This window comes from Leptonychotes weddellii, chromosome 8, assembly GCF_054177405.1.
Source record: "Leptonychotes weddellii isolate Sample4059 chromosome 8, ASM5417740v2, whole genome shotgun sequence".
NCBI lineage: Eukaryota > Metazoa > Chordata > Mammalia > Carnivora > Phocidae > Leptonychotes > Leptonychotes weddellii.
In genome coordinates, this window is record NC_138376.1 from 45469271 (window position 1) to 45491539 (window position 22269).

At 33.8% G+C, this 22269-nt stretch overlaps 1 protein-coding gene across 1 annotated transcript in view; it reads right to left on the reverse strand.

Moving 5' to 3' along the window:
• The window catches only part of KHDRBS2 (KH RNA binding domain containing, signal transduction associated 2), a 525516-nt gene that overhangs the window by 418597 nt on the left and 84650 nt on the right, over window positions 1–22269 (reverse strand). Inside the window, exon 2 of the mRNA XM_081828467.1 lies at window positions 13230–13357. Within this exon, the coding sequence (XP_081684593.1) occupies window positions 13230–13357 (128 nt within the window). The remainder of the gene's footprint in view (window positions 1–13229; window positions 13358–22269) is intronic.

Here is a 22269-nt window from a genome sequence, read left to right on the forward strand (position 1 = left end):
TCACTCCTTTCTCACACGTGTGAAATACAGTTGCAGCAATTTCTCTGTCTAGTTAGACAACATATTGTCTGGCAGCAGAATTGTGTATGTTAATTTAATGCATTTCCCCATACATTTCCCAGGGTGTAGTCAGAAACAATTCTATCCATACCAGAAAAATAAAAGGTTCTTAGTAATGCCATCGATCCAATTATATCTGATACTTAGGTACAGAATCACTGTGTGTAAAGAAGCTTTTAATAATTTCAAACCATCTGTGATGCAAACATAAAAATGATAAACATGTGAAAAATGTTTCCCAAGTTCCACTGAACTATGTGCTTTTTCTTGTGTCTTGTACTATATTTTTTTATCAGCCAAGAAGTTACATTTTAATAGTTAATTTCATAGAGAATTTTTGAAGACTACTGTTAAGTCTTACAATAAAACATTTCTTTGACTAATTCAGTAGATTTAGATTGAACTAAAGCAAGATGGAATAACGGGATACATGATCAAATGCTGGTAATAAAGTCAACTGCATGGTTAGTATGAAACTATAAAATCAAAAATTATTTGAAGACTTTGAAATTAGATCCTGGCAGATAACCAAAACTATCAAAAGTGTTCATATACTTGAGTTTTTTCTTAATTTGATGAAAATTCGGATGGGCATTGACCACTTCAGAAATTAAATTTTCCTCATTACAATTTTACCTTAAAATATAAATTCTATTTTGGACCTAACATTAGTATTCTATTTGAATTGCAACAAATTAAGAGTACAGAAAGGGAAATACTCTCCTAAGCATTTTGTTAGATTCTATTGCTGAAATAATAAAACAAAAAAAGTATGTCATTAGATTTTTCTGGCAATGAGAGTTACTCCTCTAAAAAGTTAATTTTGTAGCTTTTTATGATACCATAAAATTAATAATTTTTCCATTAGGTTAAAGTATAATGCCTTACTCTAAAAGAAGAAAATAAAAATGATGTAAGCTAAGCCTATGGATTATGATTTCTAATTTCACATTACACGGGCTTTCATACAAATGAAGCAAAGTTACTATTGGCACAAGTGATAATGAAGAATTCTGTGAAACTTCAATATTTGTTGGTTAGTTCTAGAACTACCTAACAGATATCCAACTAAATGAAACGCAAAACACTTCATTCTCACTTAGTTAGTACATGTAATTAAAAATAAACTAGCAGCCGCATTAATTTCTGCCTCTAAGAGATGTGTCTTAAGATGGGAACATAGGAAGTAAACAAAATACACTCTCAGAGTATGTACTCATGTTTTAACACAAACTGGTATACAACAATGAGTCATAGATTTAATATGTAAAAATTCAATAATAGCAATATGGTTTATATAAACCTCATGATTTAATATTATATGCAGAATATTCATTTTTAATGAATGAATGTCAATCTATGACAGTTCACAAATTTAAATCTCAAATTCCAAACATATGAACAAGGAGGTAGAGACTATATGTGAGCAATGCTTTACAGTTCTATTTAAAGAAATAAGGATGAAATTTAGTTTGTAAATAAACATTGTAGCTATTCAAGATAACATTTATGCATAAGTTTTCTTCTCTTCTTCACTCTTAATTAATTTTTAAGTGTCTATGTGACTTTAAACAGTTTAATTATCTGTGCCTCAATTTCTTTCTCTAAACAGTACATATTCCACAGAGATATTAAGTGGATTAAATCAGGCAATACTATAAATCACAGATAAAATTGCTTGATACATGGTAGTCAACAAATAAAACTTTTACTACCCCCAATTTAATCGTTATCCCTTTTCATCCACTTTCTCCCTATTTTTATTAATGCCTTAATGTTGCCCTTTCAGGAATAGTATTATAGAACTCTTAGGGAAATAATTCCAATTTATCTGTTTTATCACACACACACAGAGCTGGATACAGACTAGGTGCTTCCCCACCAAAAACACTGTTATTAAGTGGGAAAAAAAAAAGAGAAGAAACTAATTTTTACTTAGTGATGATACTTGTGCAAGTTTACACCGTGTGCTGATGCAAGCCAAATATACAGATATATTTTCATGCATCCTGGGTGAAACTTCATGGCGTATTATTATACTCATGTTGCAGCTGAAAAACACTGAGGACGAAGGTGTTTATGGAACTTTCCACTGTCATAGTTGAATGAAGGTGGAGCTGTGATTCACACTTAGGTCTATCTGGTCCAAAATTCTGTTATTTTTCCAGTACATATACTGCCTCTTCACAGCTCTCTTTAGCCTCTCAAAAACTCTACATCTTAATATATTCTTACAGATTTCTTTCCAGAAACAAAGAGGCCAGACCTAAAAATTACCAGGTTGCAAAAACCTCCATATAAAGTTTCTCTATTGAGAGGACTTGACAGAAAAATAAACATTCCCCTCATCTTACCCCTCTGTTCCTCTCAACCCTACATCCCAAATAATATCCTCTCCCTCTTTCTCTTACCTATGTTTTTTTTCAAATAATGCCTATTTTCCCTATATCTTTGCCTCCTTTTCATGCCTCAGTCTCTTAAGTTTAAAGGAAACTGTTAAAGACAATCTGACTTCAGGTTTATATTTAAACTAACACAATCCCAAAGCTTCAGAATCTATCCCAGTACAAAGCCATACTGGGACAATTGTTTAAATCTACTATAGGACATCTTGAGACCCATGAAAGCATCTTTTTAATTTTCACATTTACGAGTCAAATACCAAGTGACTGCCATATAGATCCAATAAATATCTCCTGAATGAATGAATGAACTGGAATTAATATTCAGAATTATGATGTGGAAGCCTTGTAGGCTCTTTTGTAAAAGGTCAAATGATGTTCAATATACTGCACTTACTAAAAATGGATAATTAAATAATAAAACTGTAACATGATATTCAGAAATGACTTGAAAGTAATTTTTGAGTTAACCTTTAATTTAATTAGAAAATTTGGTTAAGTAACCGATTATCTAGGCATTAGAACTGAGTAAAATTTTCAGTTATTGCTTTCTTCTTGTACTCGGGTTCTCTCTGGCAAGATTAGAGCAGCACTGGGGCTTTAGGGAAGACAGCAATACTGGGGTCTCCTTGAGAGAAACTGATGTCACTCCTACAAATGTGACAGGTCCCCTGAAAATTCTGTAAGAAGAGGCAAGAGGTGAGAATAGGGAGATCTCTGTTCTGGGTCGGTTGTACTTCCTCCAGAGAGAGTGTCTTAGAAAAGAGGCTATGTAGTTATACTATATTCATTCACCAATTATTTATAAACCACCTAACTATGTGACAGGCATTGCTCTATGTGATAGGGATACATGACTGATAGAGAAAGACAAGGAGACTTGGCATTTTTTCCAGTTTACATACTAATGTAGAGAAACCATAAAAATAACAATTACAAAATCCATTAGAAGGTGATACCTGCTATGGAAAAAAGAAAAACTAGAGAAGGGTAAAGGGATTGTGAGTACTTGCATAGGGATAGATGAAGGAACTTGTAGAAGCATAGAGACTGAGATCATCAGAGTAATCCAGGTAAGACAAATGATGACTTAGGCCAGGGAAGTAACAGTGGAGGTGGTGAGAGCTATTTGATTCTTGATGTATTTTGAAGATAAGACTCCCAGATTTGCCTGACAGGTTGGATAGGATGTGTGGGAATAAGAAAGGAGTCAAAGAGGTGTCCACAATTTCTGATCTGACCAAATAAAAGGATGGTACTGCCAACCAGTGAGACACGTGGGGTCAGAAGAATATCGGTTGAATATGAGATGTCTAGACATCCACATGGTGATGTCAAGTAGGTGGCTCCATATATCTAAGTCTTGAAGAGAGGTCTTGGCTGGATCGTCAGTTTATACGGTACATAAAGCCATGTCATAGGTGAGATGACCAAGGGAGTGTGAATGTACATAAAGAAGAGCGCCATGGCAAATCCCTGGGAAACTCCCAGGTTAAGTTGTGGAAGAGAAGAAACCAGCACAGGAGGCTGAGAAATGAAACCAGTTTTTTACAGGAGATAAAAATAAATCTGGTGCCTAGAAGCCAAATGAAGACAATGTGTCAGTGATACTTCAATTAAGACCATGATTCAAGTGTTTTAAGAGAGATTTTTTATGATGCAGAAGGCAGAACCAGGACTAATAGCAACTTACAAGGATTAAAATCATTATTTCAATGAGGAAGAAAAATTCGAACAGCAACATCTATTCATTATTAGATCCAGCTGTTTTATAATATATTGAACTTTCTTTTTAATCACTAGAGGTATTCAGAGACAGGCTGATGAGTATCACAGATACTAGAAATGATTCCTAATTGGGTAGAAGATTAGACCATACGACCTATGAGATACACTCCAACTAATGAATCTATTATTTCTGCCTCGCTTAACACCAGAGGAGAAATACATTTGCTTTTCCATCTGTGGGCCTTTGCAATCTAAGCAGTCTGTGTACAGAGTAATCTCAATGCCTCTTCATATAAAAAAAAAAATGAATCATAACAATGGTTTGATGCAAAGAAGAGAGGCTGTGGTACAAACACACCTGAATTTCAATGTTAACACTATCACTAATACATTGTGTGGCTTTACGAAAGCTCCTTAAATATTTTTAAACCTTGGTCTCTTCTTCAGAACTCTTACAGTATTCTTGAAGGAATAAAATAGTTCACTGTGCTTTGCTCAGTGTTTGATATGCACTGGGTTCTTAAAAAAACCTTAATTCTCTAAGTGGGAGGTCCCAGATTTAAGGACTATTTTCATGTTTTAAAGTTAGCTGTTCCTGCAAACTTGAGTTCTAGAACACATTCCTCATTTAAGCAACATACTTACTGATAAACCAGAAAAAGAAGTGTATGATTTTTTCATCAACACAAAATTTTATTTGGTTTTGAAGATAATAAATTTTGAGGAGTCATGTTTGGAGTCAAATTTTCTACTGAATGTTTTAAGATGTCATTTGCTTACATTATCATAATTGAAATATATTCTTTTCTTAAGAATTTTTTGTATCATTACTTATTTATTTGACAGAGAGATAGCAAGAGCACAAGCAGGGGGAGGGGCAGGCAGAGGGACAGGGAAAAGCAGACCCCCTGCTGAGCCAGGAGCCCGATGTGGGGCTCGATCCCAGGACCCTGGGATCAGGACCGGAGCCAAAGGCAGATACTTAACCGATTGAGCCATCCAGGCGCCCCTAATTGAAACATACTCTAATTTCACAAGAAGCTGTGAAATTAGAGCAGCTGGATATGAATCCTGAATTGGTCATTTCTTAGTAATGTGATTTTGGCAAATGAGTTCCTCTGAGACTCAGTTTCCTTGTCTATAAGATGGGAAGGAATGAATTATTAGAATTTTTATGATAATGAAATGAGTTAGTATATGTAAAAACTACAAAATAAAGTGTTTGATTTATTAAAAAAATGTCAATAATTCTTAGTTTTTATCATTTGCTCCTCTGTTCTAGGAAAAAATTCTAATCAGAACTAATTATTTCTATTTTAATATGTTGCCATTAGCCCAAACTATTTTTTAAATATCTTTATTAGGAAAATAACATATTAACACTAACTAATTCAAACAGCACAAAGAGCCTGCAATAAAAAAAGGGCCTCCTTCCTTTTACTTAGAATCTATCATCTTGGGGTGCCTGGGTGGCTCAGTCACTTAAGCGACTGCCTTCGGCTCAGGTCATGATCCTGGAGTCCCCGGATCGAGTCCCGCATCGGGCTCCCTGCTCAGCGGGGAGTCTGCTTCTCCCTGACCCTCCTCCCTCTTGTGCTCTCTGTCTCTCATTCTCTCTCTCGCAAATAAATAAATAAAAATCTTTTAAAAAAAAAGAATCTATCATTTTATGTATATGTATACAAATATAAACATAAATATATTCCTTTTATACTAAATAGGAATAAACTATCATCTTTTATACTTTCACTTAACAGCATATATGTTTGCAAATATATAATTATTAAATAAACTGCTAGATATCCAACTGCTTCCAACAGTCTTTGCCTTTGTGCTTTTCATTGATTTTGCAAAATTGCTTCCCCAAATGGCTTAATCTCAATGCTCTGAGCAACAGGTTATGGAGTGTTTTTTTCTCCATACCCTAACACCATTTTTGGTTATAATCAAACTTGTCAGTCTGATAGAAAACAGAAACATTTCAAGTAAACAGTACATGTGTGATAGCTATCTGTTGATATCATCAACTTCTTGTGCAATTAGAAAAATTGAGTCCCTTACATATAAAGAAAATGAACTTTCTGTCATGTGTTTCTCAAATATTTCTCAAATAGTTATACCAGTTTGGCATTTTAATTGTGACCTTTAATTTTGGTAATCATCATTAGCATTTTTGCTTGTACAGAAGTTTTATGTCATAAAATATTTTAATTGTTTACTTATGGCTTTAGTATTTTTCCATCTTTCTTAGAAATGCCTTCCCTCCATTAAATATATTTCCCATAATATATTCTACTTTTTTTTTGCATTTAATCTTAGACCAGTTGAGATTTATGTTGGTGGAAAAGATGAGTTAGGGATTTAATCTTTCTTTTCTTTTGCCCCTAAATGTGTCACTAGTTATTTTTCCAATATTTATTATATAAAGGATTTCTTCACTCTGATTACAAATATATACTTATTATAGAATATATGTCCATGTTTATTTCATGAGGAATGAGAAATCTATTTTATCAAATGACTGCTTGACCCTATTTTAAAATTCAGTAAATTTTTAAGAGTATGTTTAAGTACTCAACCAGTCTTATATCCCTGAAATAAAATACATTTGAGTGTAATTTATTCTGCTTGTAATGTGCCATTTAAATACATTTGCTAGTATTTTTGTGACATTATTTTTTTTATGATACATTTATATAACATAAAATTTACTATTTTAACTATTTTTAAATGAGCAATTCAGTGGCATTAAGTACATTCACAATGTTGTGCAACTGTCACCACATCCATTTCCAGAACTTTTTTCATCATCCCAAAGACAAATTTTGTATCCACTAAACAGTAACTCTTCATTTTCCCCTCTCCACAGCTCCTGGTAACCCCTATTCCATTTTCCATGTGTATGAATTTGCTAGTTCTAAGTACCTTCATATAAGTGGAATCATACAATATTTGTCCTTTTGTGTCTGGATTATTTTACTTAGCATATTTTCAGTGTTCATCCATGTTATAATAGGTATCTGAATTTCATTGCTCTTTAAGGTTGAATATTCTATTGTACACACACACACACACACACACACCACATTTTGTTTATCCATTTATCTGTTGAGGATATTTGGGTTGTTTCTGCTTCTCGGCTATTGTGAATAATGATGCTATGAACATTGGCATACAACATTTGGTAATGTTTTAAAGCTCTTGCATTGATATTCAAACTGAATTCTTGTAATGTTTTATTTGTTGTGATATCCTTGTGAAATCCATATATTTTTAAGGAAATTACTTATAAAATGGTAGAAATCTAAATGTGTTACATAAATTTAACAATCACTTAAATTTGAGAAAGCAAATAAAAGTCACAATTTTTCTGCATGGATCTAAATTTCTTTCAAAAAGTTCTTATAGTCAGGTTCTAACTTAGTAGTACAAGTAACAGTAATCCCTTATCTAGATGTTTGGTGGCGGAGGGTGGGGTGCATTAATTTTTACTTCCTGTATCCTTTCCAGAGAAAGCTTGTTTTTCTGCGAATCTCAATATATACAGTGTTTGAATTTATATCAAATTCACTTGCTTCCATATGTCAGTAAGTCCTTCAGAGTCAATGACAATATGGGAATCCATTAGACTGTTAATGTAGCGCCTCTTGATTTTAAGTGATCTCTCTTCTCTAGTCTTTTAAAAGATCTATCTATATAAGAAGTCACTTCTACTGCAACAACAAAAGAAATGACAGAAGAGCTATCTATGTTCTACAGGTGCAGAGAAACTCACTGAAGGCTCACCGAATTAAACAAATAAATGAACAAGTAAGCGAATGAAGAATGGTCAGATTATAGAAAGGGATGTGAGGTGGAAGATCTTTTCACTCTCAAGGAACCCCTGAGTAAGGATATAGATTTGGACACATTTCAAAAGGCACTTGCATTTTAATCATCCTTTTGAAGTAGTTTACAGTTTTTCCAGTTGAGGGTAAATGTGAAATAACCTGGCAGAAAGGAAACAACAGATTAAAATAGACTGAAGATCCGCTAAGAGATCTAGACATAGAAAGGAGAGATTATTTTGAGAAGTATGAGGACATATTTTGTGAGGTTGTGCTGAGCCCATTAAAAAGGATGTGGAGAGAAGAACATAATTCAGGATTAGGAACACATGGGTCAGTGTTACATGGAGACAAAAAAAAATTTAAGTACCAAATGGAAAATAATATTGAAATACATGGGATGTGCATTAGTTACAACAAAAGAGTTATTGGGAAAGACAAGGACTAGACAATATCACCACAAATTTCTAAATTTTGCCAGAAAACATAGTTATTTCAGGTGCCATTCTACTGGAGAGAATGCAGTCCATAGTATTTTGGAATGTTTTTCTTTCTCATAGAAAAAATGTGACTCTGAGTGTCATGTTATTTTCCAATTGAGATTTACATTCACAGGTGAGAGACTAGGAAACTGATATGAATGAAATTGAAATCACAAAGCCCGATCAAATCCTCTCTTCCATTTCCTTTAGAAAAGTAAAAAGCAACGCTATGCAATAGTCTCTGTCTGGTAAAGATAAAACAGGTTTAAGATGTAAGCTACTGAGTGGCTTTTGGAAAACCACATTGCTTAGAAAAATGGGGAGATGTTTCCAAGATTGTAGGAGGTGATAGTGGCTTTGAAATACGGTCATAGTTTCCACAGTTAGTAACTCTGGGTCTCTATTACCTCTTCTTAAGTGATCTGATAATTACTTAGAAAGTTAGAAAAAAATAACACTCAACGAGAATTTGGCTTTGGGTTTTCATCTTTTGGAATAGAGAGAAAGAAACAAGCTCTGTGAGAAGACATGCCAGGTTTTAGAGACTGGTTCCAGCCAGGCACAAAGGCAGCCCCTCTCTCTGGGACAGAGCAGAGTAACTGAAATATAGGGCAAGTGTGGTGCTTTTGAGCATATTTTGGAACTTTCATTTTCTGCATTAATCTACATAAGGAATTGATTTGAAAAGCAGCACTGGGGAACGTAGCTGTGTTTGATTTTAAAAGGGGCCAAATTTGGGGCCGATTTACACTCCTGGCGATCTACTGCTTTAAAAAGTTGGCAATAACTCAAGTTGAGAAATAAAAAGTGGGCCTCGAGGCAAATTTAATTGAAGGCAAGGTCTGATGCATTTCAGAGGATTCTGAAGGCAACATCAAAAGACAGTTTTAAAAGGCATTGAGAGGCTGGATTGCCCAGGTGGCCAAATAGATATAGTCGCAAGCAACCAGCAGATCTCCTGCGAGTGCAGGCGGCGCCTTCCCATCCGCCCATGGCCCTCTCAATTTGCCCACCCTTGTGAGGCACGGTCCTTCTGCATGTCTAGCAGTAACAAAATACAGCTTTAGCCACTTATATGTATCTTTGTTTCTTAGGTCCTCTAAGGCACTTGTTGGTGGAGGACCAAGAAATCATGCTATTTTTCTTTCTTCCAATGATGAATATTGTCTTCACTAATACCAAATTGATACCCCAAGCTACGGTTCTATTCTTTTCTTGGATATGTAATAGTTTTGCATGTCAACACTAAACCTAATGCAATCTTTGAAGACATTTTATTTTATTTATTTAAAAGATTTTATTCATTTATTTGACAGAGACATCAAGAGAGGGAACACAAGCAGGGTGAGCAGCAGAGGGAGAAGCTGGCTTCCCGCCGCGCAGGGAGCCCGATGTGGGGCTTGATCCCAGGACCCTGGGATCATGACCTGAGCCGAAGGCAGATGCTAAACGACCGAGCCACTCAGGTGCCCCTCTTTGAAGACATTCTGAACAGCGACGAAACTCAATTCCCATTTTTCCAACAGAGTAAACAACTGGATACAAGAAGGCATGGCCAAGTTTACGTGGGCCAAGTTTACAGACAACTTGTTATGAGTTATGACCACTGCTTGCCCGACAGGGACTGTAAAATGATCCTGATTAGAATATGCATACCAGTTGGAGATGTTAAAATTTTTAAAAATAACTGTGTATTAGACTATGAAATATAGTAGGTATGGATTTAGGGAGAAAGAGTTCATGTTAACAACAGTGAATTTTGTGCATGAATCTCTCCAGGATCTTCTGCATGAATCTCTTAGGATTAAAGAGGAACATACTGTCACAGGTTGCCTCCTTGGAGACTAGACTACCAAGAAATAATTGCACTGATTCTGAAACATCTGTCAGTGCAAACAATAGATGGGCATAGTCTATTTCCTGACTAATCTTGTTGCAAACAAAAATATGAAAAACAAGTAAGAAAAGCTGTTCATTATAATAATTTGATAATATGACGTTTCCCCCCAAATAAGTGATTAAACATAAAGCACGAGAGCTAAATAAATCATTCTTAACATGTTTGAACAGGATTTTTATATTTTCCATAATTCAAAATCTTAAACGTCTTTCAATCCCTTGTGTTACTCAATTAAGTCGGCAAATTAACTTGATATTGGAGACTAATTGAAATCAAATCTACCCAAAAAGGTCACGTAGTAAAGTCAGGATCAGGTCACTTCCTCCAGAAGTCCCATAGTTCTTTATCGTCCGTTGCTGGAGGAGACTGTGTCATCACCCACACTAACTACCGGACCAAACAGACAGCAGACATCAAGGGGAGAGATGGCTCTGAGGGAAGCTGTGAAAAGTAGGTCTTTCTACAATGTACCCCCTGAGGGATAAATCACTTTTTATTATAAAAGATTAAACTTTAAATCCATAAATACTGTTGTGCTCCGCTCAGCCATTCCTAGTACCACACCACACCACATACTTTACAGCTCCCAAATGTACATCCAATATGGCTCAAGTGCAGTGACTGTCACCTTAACCCCACTGATCTTTTTGTGACAGGTGGGCAATAATCACTCAGCAGGAGGGAATCACCACTTTTGAAACAAAATCCGGCTTTCAGAATGTTGGTTTTAATTTGTTATACTACAAAAGCAAATGAAAACAAATGTAGGTCAACTTGATAGATGATTCTGTTCTGTTCTGTTTCTCAGTACCTTTTTCGGTAAAAGGGCTCTAAGACTTCTCTCATTGTGATAACTGGATGTATGAAATGCACATCCCTTTAAAAATAATTTAAAGTGATTTAGCATTCTATTCATCAATTAAAAATGGCAAATTTTCTAAGGCATAAATTGTTACTTGATAATATTCCATAAAAGTACTAATCATTAGGAGCTCTCATTCCTCACATTCTTCCATATTTTACATGAACAAGTAATATAAAAATGTGAGCATTATCAGTCAAGTTAAAAATGTAATGGCTCCCAAAAAAGTGAATCTACAATAACAGCAACCTCGCTAAATAGCTCCATCTGCAACAAAGATATGTCTTTGAGTAATTCATAATTTCCCAGTTACCTCATTTGGAAAATAAAAGTTTTATACATTCTATGATTTTGAAAATTAGTCCCACCGTAAACATTCTGCGATTCTAAAAATTCTAGGAGGTACAATAATTTGCTAGTGAGATATGGTCTGCTTCAATACAAATAGGCAGTTTTGTTGTTTGGTCATCTTCCTGTAAATTATGAAATTAAATCTCACACAAAAATTAGACACTATATATACAGTAGTCTTGTTTCAATATTCATCATCACGCATCAGATATAGACTATTGCAATCTTCAGTATAAAATCGCTCATGCTGCCACTTGAAAAGCCACCAGGACTTGAAATGCCTTTTATATCTTGCTAACCTGATTTGGTCAGAGATATAGAGCTGCATGTTATTGAGAAGGAGATACTGAGTCTGTCACTGGCTTTCCCATATCCAGAGAATGGACAAGTGTTATTCTGAGAAACAGTATCAAGTTATATAATATTTAAATAAATGATTCAGAGAGAATCTTGTACTTCATAATGGATTAATCAAATTCCTTTAAAAAAAGACATTTTTCTTCATACCCACATTTCCACCACATTTCATTACTAAGTAAACATTTTTATGTACATTTCTTTGCCTAATTTGATATTCATAAAAACATGATTAAGGAATAAGTCTGAAAAAATTTAATTGTAAAATATATATCTATTGAATGCACCTTTCTTGTAATAGAGTAAATCTAGCTAAAAAAAAAACCCACAAAAAACAAAACACTTGCATGTCCAAAAACCTCATCTGAAAGTTAAATTTTCTGGTTTGGTGGGCTGCAACAATTTATTCCTGTTTGAAATAATTATAAACACAACATTCCACTTAATAATATTTACTAAAATTTATCATATTAGAAGACAATTGGTAAAAACTACAGCATTTATTTCTGTAATCTTTATTATTAGGATAATTACATGGTCCTTGTTTAGATTTACTCTTCAGAAAGTAAATTACCAGCTTGAATCTGAGTTTCCATTGTTAGCATACTTAATTTATTAAAAAAAAGGAAGTCCTTTTACCCACTGGAATTTATGAATATAAGTGATGAAACCATGCCATTGAATGCTATGTCATGATTCTGGTGATACAAATCTCATATGATAAGAAAATGTCTAGTGAAAAAGTACTCTCAAGAGAACAGTATGGTAATTATTTTTATAAATGAACCCTGACTACAGGAGACTAGAGGTTATAGTCTAAGGGTCTAATAAAGACTAGAAGACTTTCCTGGTTATAATAATTTCCTGTGGATTGGCTAATGCTGTATATTTAGTATCATTAAGTCTACTCTTTTCTATAATAGGAATATACATTATAACAGGAAACAAAACATAATCAAGTGAGTATGTATATTTGGACAAATGTTGAACCATTTACATGTTAAATAAATAATTAAAATATCTAATTATGCTTCCCATATTCACTGAATAAAAGTGCTATGGTCTTTGGTTGAAAATTGTTCTCAATTGTTGTACTTTCAAAGACTTCTCTTTCCTCTAGATCAGTGTCATATATATGTGTATACTAATATAATGAAGTTTTAAATATTTCATGAAAGACAATGAATAAACATTCATCAAGTCTAATTTTTATCATTTTTTTTTCTTAATTCTATGAAAACAGAGCGTATATTGCAGTACCTTTGGATATTGCTTGACAGGAATCAATACCCTTTCTGAGAGCTTTATGTTTTTGTTGCTGATGACATCAAGATATTTCTTTTCTTCATCTTCCTTTTTTCCATCAGAACCTTGAAATTTTTCAATTTCTGAAAAAAAAATCGCAAGAAAAAAAACAATAAGCAAAATGAGAAGTCATAAATATGATTGTTCTTATTACTCGCCTTCTTAAAAAAGATTTTGAAAACCCTTGATAGAATTGAAACACCTGTTAATAGCTATGTGCATGCTGCTACCCACAGGTTAAGGTGACCTCTGTGGGGACGTCTGGGTGGCTCAGTCAGTTAAGCATCTACCTTTGGCTCAGGTCATGATCCCAGGGTCTTGGGATCAAGCCCCGTGTCAGGCTCCTTGCTCAGTGGGACTTCTCTCTCTCCCTCTGCTGCTCCCCCTGCTTGTGCTCTCTCACTTGCTCTCTCTCTGACGGATAAATAAATAAAATCTTAAAAAAAAAAGATCACCTCTGTCAACTAAAACTAAAAAGTTACCATTGAAGATGTGACTGTCTACCATGAAAGTCACATGGAACTTTGTTGGAAGTTCCAACTTAATTTTTAGCATCTTCAAACAAAACACAAGGAAGAATATGCCCTTTAGCAATTTAAAATATCTAAATTAACATAACTTTCCCAGGGACAATAAATAGAAAAAAATATATTTTAAGGTTATGTTTCATTTTTACTCAGAATTATTCTTACAAAAAATAATGGAAAATAGTAATCATCTATTATCAAATAGGATAGCAAAGATAAATAACATGTTATTTTATATTGTCACAAAACTTAAAGGTAATTAAAAAGGGGGTCACGGCAAAGTCTTTTAAAGGATTAAATCTGTAAATGTTATCATTCATATTCATCATTATGAAACTATCTGTCCATGTTTAAAAAGAATCACTACTTTTGCCTTATGAGATTATTCCCAAAATGGATATTTTTGAGCAAATGTACAATATTTATCTATTCTTTCTTTTTAAAATTAGTTTATTCCACAAAGATTCTTAAACCTCTACTATGGGTACCAAGATAAAACAGAAGACAAGAAAATGTCTCTGCTTTTATGGAATCTATATTCTGATGGGAAAAATAAATAATTAGAAAATGAACATATATGTACATGCATATTTATGTGTGGGGGTAAAGAATAAATAAAGCTATTAAGATATGTTTTTTAGTTTTGTTAGAGACAGAACAAGAACATTTTGTTTCTGTAGTTTTGGAGTAAAGGAAAGGTGATGATACCCATTAAGTATGGAAATTCTCAATTCATACTAATTTATATTGCATTTTGAAACAATTATTTTATAAAGATCTGACTACTTCTGGAGGTAAAAAGAATACTGTATTGCATCTAACAGCTTTGTTCTTTGTTGTTTTATTTGTAATTAGCATCTTTTCCAAAATGATTTCACATACCTTTTGTAAAATCACTGTAACATTCGGATGCAAATCTTTTAGCATATTGTTTATTTGGCTCATGTGGAATTGTTAAAAAAACTTTTTGAAGTAACATTACATTGCTTACTCAGATAATGGAATGAATGCTATACTTCATAGTTTGCACAAAGTCATTTACAATCACTTTTTTCAGGTATATGCTGTAATTTCCTAACAACGATTATCTTAAACTGTGCTGGTTGAAAAGAAGCTATATGTAATATGTCTATAATTTCTACTTAGAATGATGGCATCAGATTCTTACTTTTCCACTCCAGATTATTAACAAGCTACTTTAACTGACTATCTTTTTCAACCAAGAAGCATTTGCTATCCAGGCTTTTCAATCCCTTATATAATTATTAGATACAGAACTCTGACAACTTCAAAGAAAGAATATTCATTCTATCTTCTGATACTGACAGTGAACTTCTGATCACTGCCCTCTGGGTACATGCACCTATCTAATACCATACTTCCTAGCTTGCTGAAGCAATTGTAATGTGGGACACCCTGAAGAAACCAACTCAATACCCAATCTATTAAATGTATGGTTTCCCCCTTGTCACTCTGTCATAAAATAAATTGAATTTGTCTGACATTATTTGTTCTCTACAAAACTACTACTACCCTTGGCATTTTTAGATGTTTGCAATTTGATCAATCAATGATTAATTCCAATAAATTTTCCATCAAGAAATGGAGCTGAATAAAATACCATTTCCACTGCTTTTTCTGCTCATTTCTATACTTTCCTTTAAAAAATGTTGATATATCTTTTGCCCTTCTGATTCTTTCAGGGAGTTATCTTGTCTTTCTTGACATATCTACATGACTAATAGCTCAGTAACTGCATTTGTCAACTGCATAGTATAAGAATGGTAGAGCCAAATTTGCCTGATTTTAAAACCAGAGAAAACAATGTATACAACACCTTTCCTTTCTAATTTTAGTTTAAAATACTTCTTTGTTTCATAATTAATGCATGTTCATTGTGGAATGTTTAGACAATACAGGTACCCATAAAAATTTAAAGGCACCCATTGTCATCTAGCAGTAACTAAACAGTTTTGTGTAGAGGAGTTGAACAATGTTTTATATTTGTTTATATGGTCTCTCTTTAAATTTAGCTTCCATATTATTGGGAAAACATATTCTATATTAAGGCAGGCTTATGTTAAATCCCAGTGGTTACAAGGGAATACACCCATGACCAAAAGTTAATTCTGTTGTAATCTCATAAATTTAGTACTATGGAGAGAGACACGAAAAATAAGACAAGGAATGCTAAAAAGAATTCTTGAATGAATATGGCTATTAACAGATAAAACGTGAAAGGAGAACAGAAAATACTAAATTTTTTCATCTTGCAAAGCTGAAATTCTAGACCCATTAAACACTCATTTGCCATCCCCTTCCCACAGGCAACCAGCTTTTCACTATCTGTTTCTATGCCTGACCGCTTTAGATACTTCACATGAGTAGAATAGCACAGTATTTGCTCTTTTATGACTGGCTTATTTCACTTAGCATAATGTCCTCAAGGTTTAGCTACGTTGTAGCATGTGTCAGGATTTCCCTCTTTTTAAAGTCTTTAAACATTCCATTGTAGATATATACCACATTTTCTTTATACATTCATCCATCAATGGACAGCTGAGTTGCTTCCTCCTCTTAGCTATTGTGAATAATGCTTTGATGAACATGGGTGTGGAAGTATCACTTTGAGATCTTTCTTTGAATTATTTTGGATATATACCCAGAAGTGGGGTTGTTGGATCATATGGCAATTCCATTTTAATATTTTGAGAAACCTCCATACTGTTTTCCGTAATGACTGCATTTTATAATCCCAACAAGAGTGCCTAAGAGTTCCGATTTCTCTGCATCCTTGCCAACACTTGATATTTTCTGTTCTTTTGATAGTGGCCACCTAATGGATGTGAGGTGATACCTCATTGTGGTTTTTATTTTAATTTCTCTTGAGCATCATTTCATATGCTTGTTGACCATCTGTATTTCTTTTATGTGGTATTATCTATTTAAGTTCTCTGCCCATTTTTAATTGGGTTATGTGTTTTATTGTTGTTGAGTTGTGGAATTTCACTATATATTTTGCACAATGATTAGATATATGATTTGTGAATATTTTCTCCCATTTCATAGGTTGCCTTTTCACTCTGCTGATTGTTTTTTTCGATGAGCAGAAGTTTCTCAGTTTGATATAATCCCATTTATTTCTACTTTCGTTGCCTGTGCCTTTGGTGCCATATCCAAGAAATCACTGACAAATCTGATGTCCTGAAGCTTTTCTCTTATGTTTCCGTCTAGATGTTTTATAGTTTTAGGTCTGTAATCCATTTTGAGTTAGGTTATATGTATGGTATAAGACAAGACTCCAACTTCATTCTTTGCATGTGGAGATCCAGTTTTTCCAACACTTTTTTTGAAGAGACTGTCCTTTCCCCTTTGTGTTTTTGGCACCCTTGTTGAAGAATATTTGACCATATACACAAGGGTAATTTCTGGGCCCTATTTTTGTGTCAGTGGTCTATATTTCTGTCTTTATGCCAGTACCACACTGTCATCATTACTGTTGCATTGTATTATATATATATGTGTTATATATTATATATATTACATATATACATATACATATATTACATATATATGATATATTACATATATCATATATCATATATATGATATATTACATATATATCAACCCCCATATATTATATATATGTTTGGGGTTTTTTTGGGGGGGTTTTGTTTTTTAAGTTTTTATTTAAATTCCAGTTAGTTAACATACACTGCAGTATTAGTTTCAGGTGTCAATACAGTGATTCAATACTTCCATCCAATACCCAGTGCTCATCAGAAGCACACTCCTTAATCCCCATCACCTATTTAACCCATGGGTTGGAAACCCATGTTGCCTCTGGTAACCATCAGTTTGTTCTCTATAGTTAAGAGTCTGTTTCTTGGTTTGCCTCTCTCCTTGTTTATCTCTTACACTGTTGGTGGGGATGTAAACTGGTGCAACCACTCTGGAAAACAGTATGGAGATTCCTTAAAAAGTTAAAAATAGAAGTACCCTACAATTGCACTACTAGGTATTTACCCAAAGAATACAAAAATACTAATTCGAAGGGATACATGCACACTGATATTTATAGCAGCATTATCTACAATAGCTAAATTATGAAATTATGAAAATAGCCCAAATGTCCTTTGGCTGATGAACAGAAAAAGAAGATGTGGTATATAATGTATTATATATAATATATAATTTTTTATAATGTCTTATATTTTGAAAACAGGATGTGTGAAGCTTCCAACTTTGTCTTTCTCTTTCAAAATTATTTTGGCTATTTGGAGTCTCTTGAGATTCCATATACGTTTTGGAATTTTTTTTCTATTTCTGCAAAAAAAAATGTCTTTAGGATATAATAGGGATTGCACTGAATCTGTAGATTTCTTAGGGTATTATGGACATCTTATCAATATTGTCTTCCAATTCACAAACACAAGATTCCTTCTTCTTATTTGCATCTTCCTTCATATTGGTTAGTGATTTTTGTAGATTTCAGGTAAGAAGATATTTTGAAGGGCATTTTTAGTTCTGCTTTTGCCTCACTTTTCCCTCATTTTCTTTGGGCATATAATTTCTTAATTGTGCTTTTTCTTGGTTTATTTTATTTTTTAAAACTTTTTAATTTGCATATTTAATTCATTTATTTTTTTTATATTTTTACTGATAGAAGTATTTAATACTATGAATTTTCTTTAGAAAACTTCTTTAGCTATGCCTGTCTATTCTGATTAGTTGTGCTTCAATTATAATTTCTTTGCAGAATTTCTGCAATTTCATTTTCTTATTCTCAAAATGTTGTTTAGTGTTTAATACCACTTTTAAAAACGTCCAGATGGCAGAGCCAGTCTTTTACTTTGATATTACTTTCTCTTTCTTTTAAAAGACGAATGCCTAGGATAATAAAAGAAAAAAAAACTAAACTCTGAAAATATTCCCATAATCCAGATGATCTACAAGAACCCTATATAAAAAGTGGGCTTCTGAAAACACTGAAAATAGTAGGAACTCTACTGGGTCCTGTGAGGTAGATTGTGGAAAAATGAAAAAGGAAAATTTAGATGGCTCCAAGAGTCCTAGAACACAGAAATTTCAAGCAAGTATTTATCCTCAAAAGAAGAGATGAACTATAATGTAGAATTCTCGGTGATCTGAAAAGAAAAAAAAGAAAGAAAAACATAAAACTGGGACAAGACTACACAAGCGCCAAAAGATGAGTGATTGTGAAGTAAACAATGGAAAAAGCTAAACGATGGAGACTATACAACGTGCGAGGAAAAAGCTGACAGTGCTATAGTAGCAAAAGCACTCCAGGATCTTAGAGAACAAACATGTCTTTCTTTAAGTCCCTTCCTGAGAGGGAAAAACTGCTTCAAGTCAAGTCCTAATGGAGCATAAGGCAAGGACAACACCCTAGCTGAACAGTCTATTCCAAGAGAAACCTCCTAAGAGCACAGGCAATATTTCTCATTTAAACATTAAAAAGAGAAACAGATTGTGTTGAAACTCATACAAGTGTATTATATAAGAAAACAAAAAAGGAAAATGAACTAAATAATATATTGACAGAAAGTGAAAGCAGGGGGCGCCTGCGTGGCTCGGTCATTAAGCGTCTGCCTTCGGCTCAGGTCATGATCCCAGGGTCCTGGGATCGAGCCCCGAATCGCGCTCCCTGCTCAGCAGAGAGCCTTTTTCTCCTTCTCCCTCTGCCCCTGCTTGTGTTCCCGCTCTCGCTGTCTCTCTCTCTCTGTCAAATAAATTAATAAAATATTTAAAAAAAAAAAAAAACTTCTTATGTCTCAAAACCATCAAAAAAAAAAAAAAAAGAAAGTGAAAGCAGGAGAGAAACATGATAACAAATCAGAAAAATATATTAAATGATGGGAAGAAAGTGGAATTACAAAAGTAATAAAAGAGGGATATATATCAGAAATAGATGGGTTATGTAAGAACCAATAAATTAGAGGAACTTGTAAAAAGTGCTATCAGAGCTCAGGAATGAACTAGAAAGAGTCTAGTACATAAATGAAAAATAAACTAGAAATAAAACAAGACTAAATAGACAAGAGAAATAAAATCAGAGGAAAGAATTAAGCACTACTATAAAATCAGAAAGTTAAAAAGATTTGAGAGAAAATGAAAGATGTAAAAGACAGGTAATGATGACCAAGGTACAAATACCTGGAGCTTCGAGAAGTTGAAGACTAAAGCAATAAAACTGAAGAAACACTAAAAACTACAATTCAAGAAACTGTTTCATAAAAGAACTATATGATAATGTCACCTGAATTGAGGACTGTGACTAGCTCAATGTTCTGATCTGAGGGAGGGGGATAGGCAGAAGGAGGAGGAGAAGTAGAGGGAAAAAGGGTGGAAAAGAGAAGGAAAGAGAGAGAGACTGATTTTAAGACTGACAGGTGCCAACAATAATGCAAGATTTAATGGACTAGAAATAATTGCTAAAAAATTAGTTCCAGACAGTGGTTAAAACTCTGGCTTAAAAAAAAAAAAAAAAAAAAAAAACAACCCAAAAAACAGAAAGCAAGACAAAAAACTCTGGCTTTAGAATATGAGCCGCATATGTCTGCCTTAGTTTGACACCTAGAAATTAGGAAAGAATTCTTGATGTATTGTAAGGATTAACTAAGTTATATGAGCAAGGTGCTTAGAAAAGTGTCTGTCAAAAGCATTGTTGTTTTTATTATTATTCTCATTATTATATATTAAATTTAAAAGGACCAAAGCAATGTTTGCACTAGACCCATAAGGCAAAATTTGACTGAAGAGGGAGCCAGAAATTGATCTCCAGATTAAGAAAGCATTAAAGAGAAATAGGGAATGCAACTGGCTAGACTGAAGAATCATATTCTATAATTCTTACGTATCAAGAATGACTTTTCATTTTGCCAATATTTTTTATTTTATTTTATTTTTTTATTTATTTTTTTTAAAGATTTTATTTATTTATTTGAGAGAGAGAGAATGAGAGAGAGCGAGTACATGAGAGGGGGGAGGGTCAGAGGGAGAAGCAGACTCCCTGCTGACAGCAGGGAGCCCCATGCGGGACTCGATCCCGGGACTCCAGGATCATGACCTGAGCCGAAGGCAGTCGCTTAACCAACTGAGCCACCTAGGCGCCCCTTGCCAATATTTTTTAAAATATTTTTAATATCTTCCCTATGTTTGTAGTTTAGAATATTCTATAGCCCCAAGCATAAACAATGTCAATTCGTTTAAAGTTTAGATTAAACTCATTCTGAAAATATGAGTAAAATTTCAGTGAAGGGGATTCTATTTGAATATCTGAATTTATACCTCCATATTCCAGTCACTTTCTTAATACATATGATTTTTTTCTGAAGTCATAATTCACACTTTCTTTTTTAAAGATGTATTTATCCACTTGGAGAGCGTGCGTGTGTACGCTCAAACACACACACACCCACCCACACACACACACACCAGCAGCGGGAGGGGTACAGGGAGGGAATCCCTGAGTAGACTCCCCACTGAGTGTGGAGCCCAGGCTGGCTGTATTTTACTCCCCATGAGATCATGACCTGAGCCAAAACCAAGAGTCCATCGCTCAACCAACTGAGCTACCCAGGCACCACCGTAATTCATCTTTCTAAACTGGGTGTGTTGAGTTTTTAACAATAGTCTCCCATACACTTCTATCTAGCATTTTTCTGACCTCCAGAATACAGTTGGCTTAAGATTTTAGAAACATCAGTAGCCATAAAATTGATGTGTTAAGCTGCATCTGTATAGCAATGCTTTACACAAGTTATTTTATTGTGGTTAAATTTATTTTTGTAACTTGCACATTATAGAGATTCATATTTTTAAATATAAATGACATATAATTACACAATAACAGAGAAATCACAATTACTTGTTTCATGAAAAATTAGTTATTTAACATAAATGAACTTTTCTCTTAAAACCAAATTTAAAATTGGGCATTAGCATATTTTAAGTGATCTTTCTAAAATAAATTCCTTATTTCCCAGTCATTTCAGAGAGAACATGCTTTGCATGATCAAGGGACTTTACGATGAATGTCAGATATTCTATCAAAGCTAATCAATGTGAGTAATGACCTTATTCTTTCGTTAATTTAATAAATACTCCTGAATTATAGTCTACCTCATGTGTGGAGGATTAAGTATAGAAGGAAAAGAGTAAAAGCCCAGAAATAACGAGGGAGACTTAGCTTACAAGATTGAGGTTGAAGAGTCACTAGTAACCAGACTTGGGATAAATCTTGAAGGTAAGACATCCTTTCCTAACTATAGATAGGAAGTGAAGGGGGAGGGAGAGAAAAATAAAGGACAGTCCCTAGATAAGTGTTCCTAGCAATAACATTGATTGTGTGTGTTTGTATATGTGCTGATTTATTTTCACCAAGAAATCATATAACTAATCTTCTTAGAACTATATACTAAATAATAATAAATATGTTCTTAGT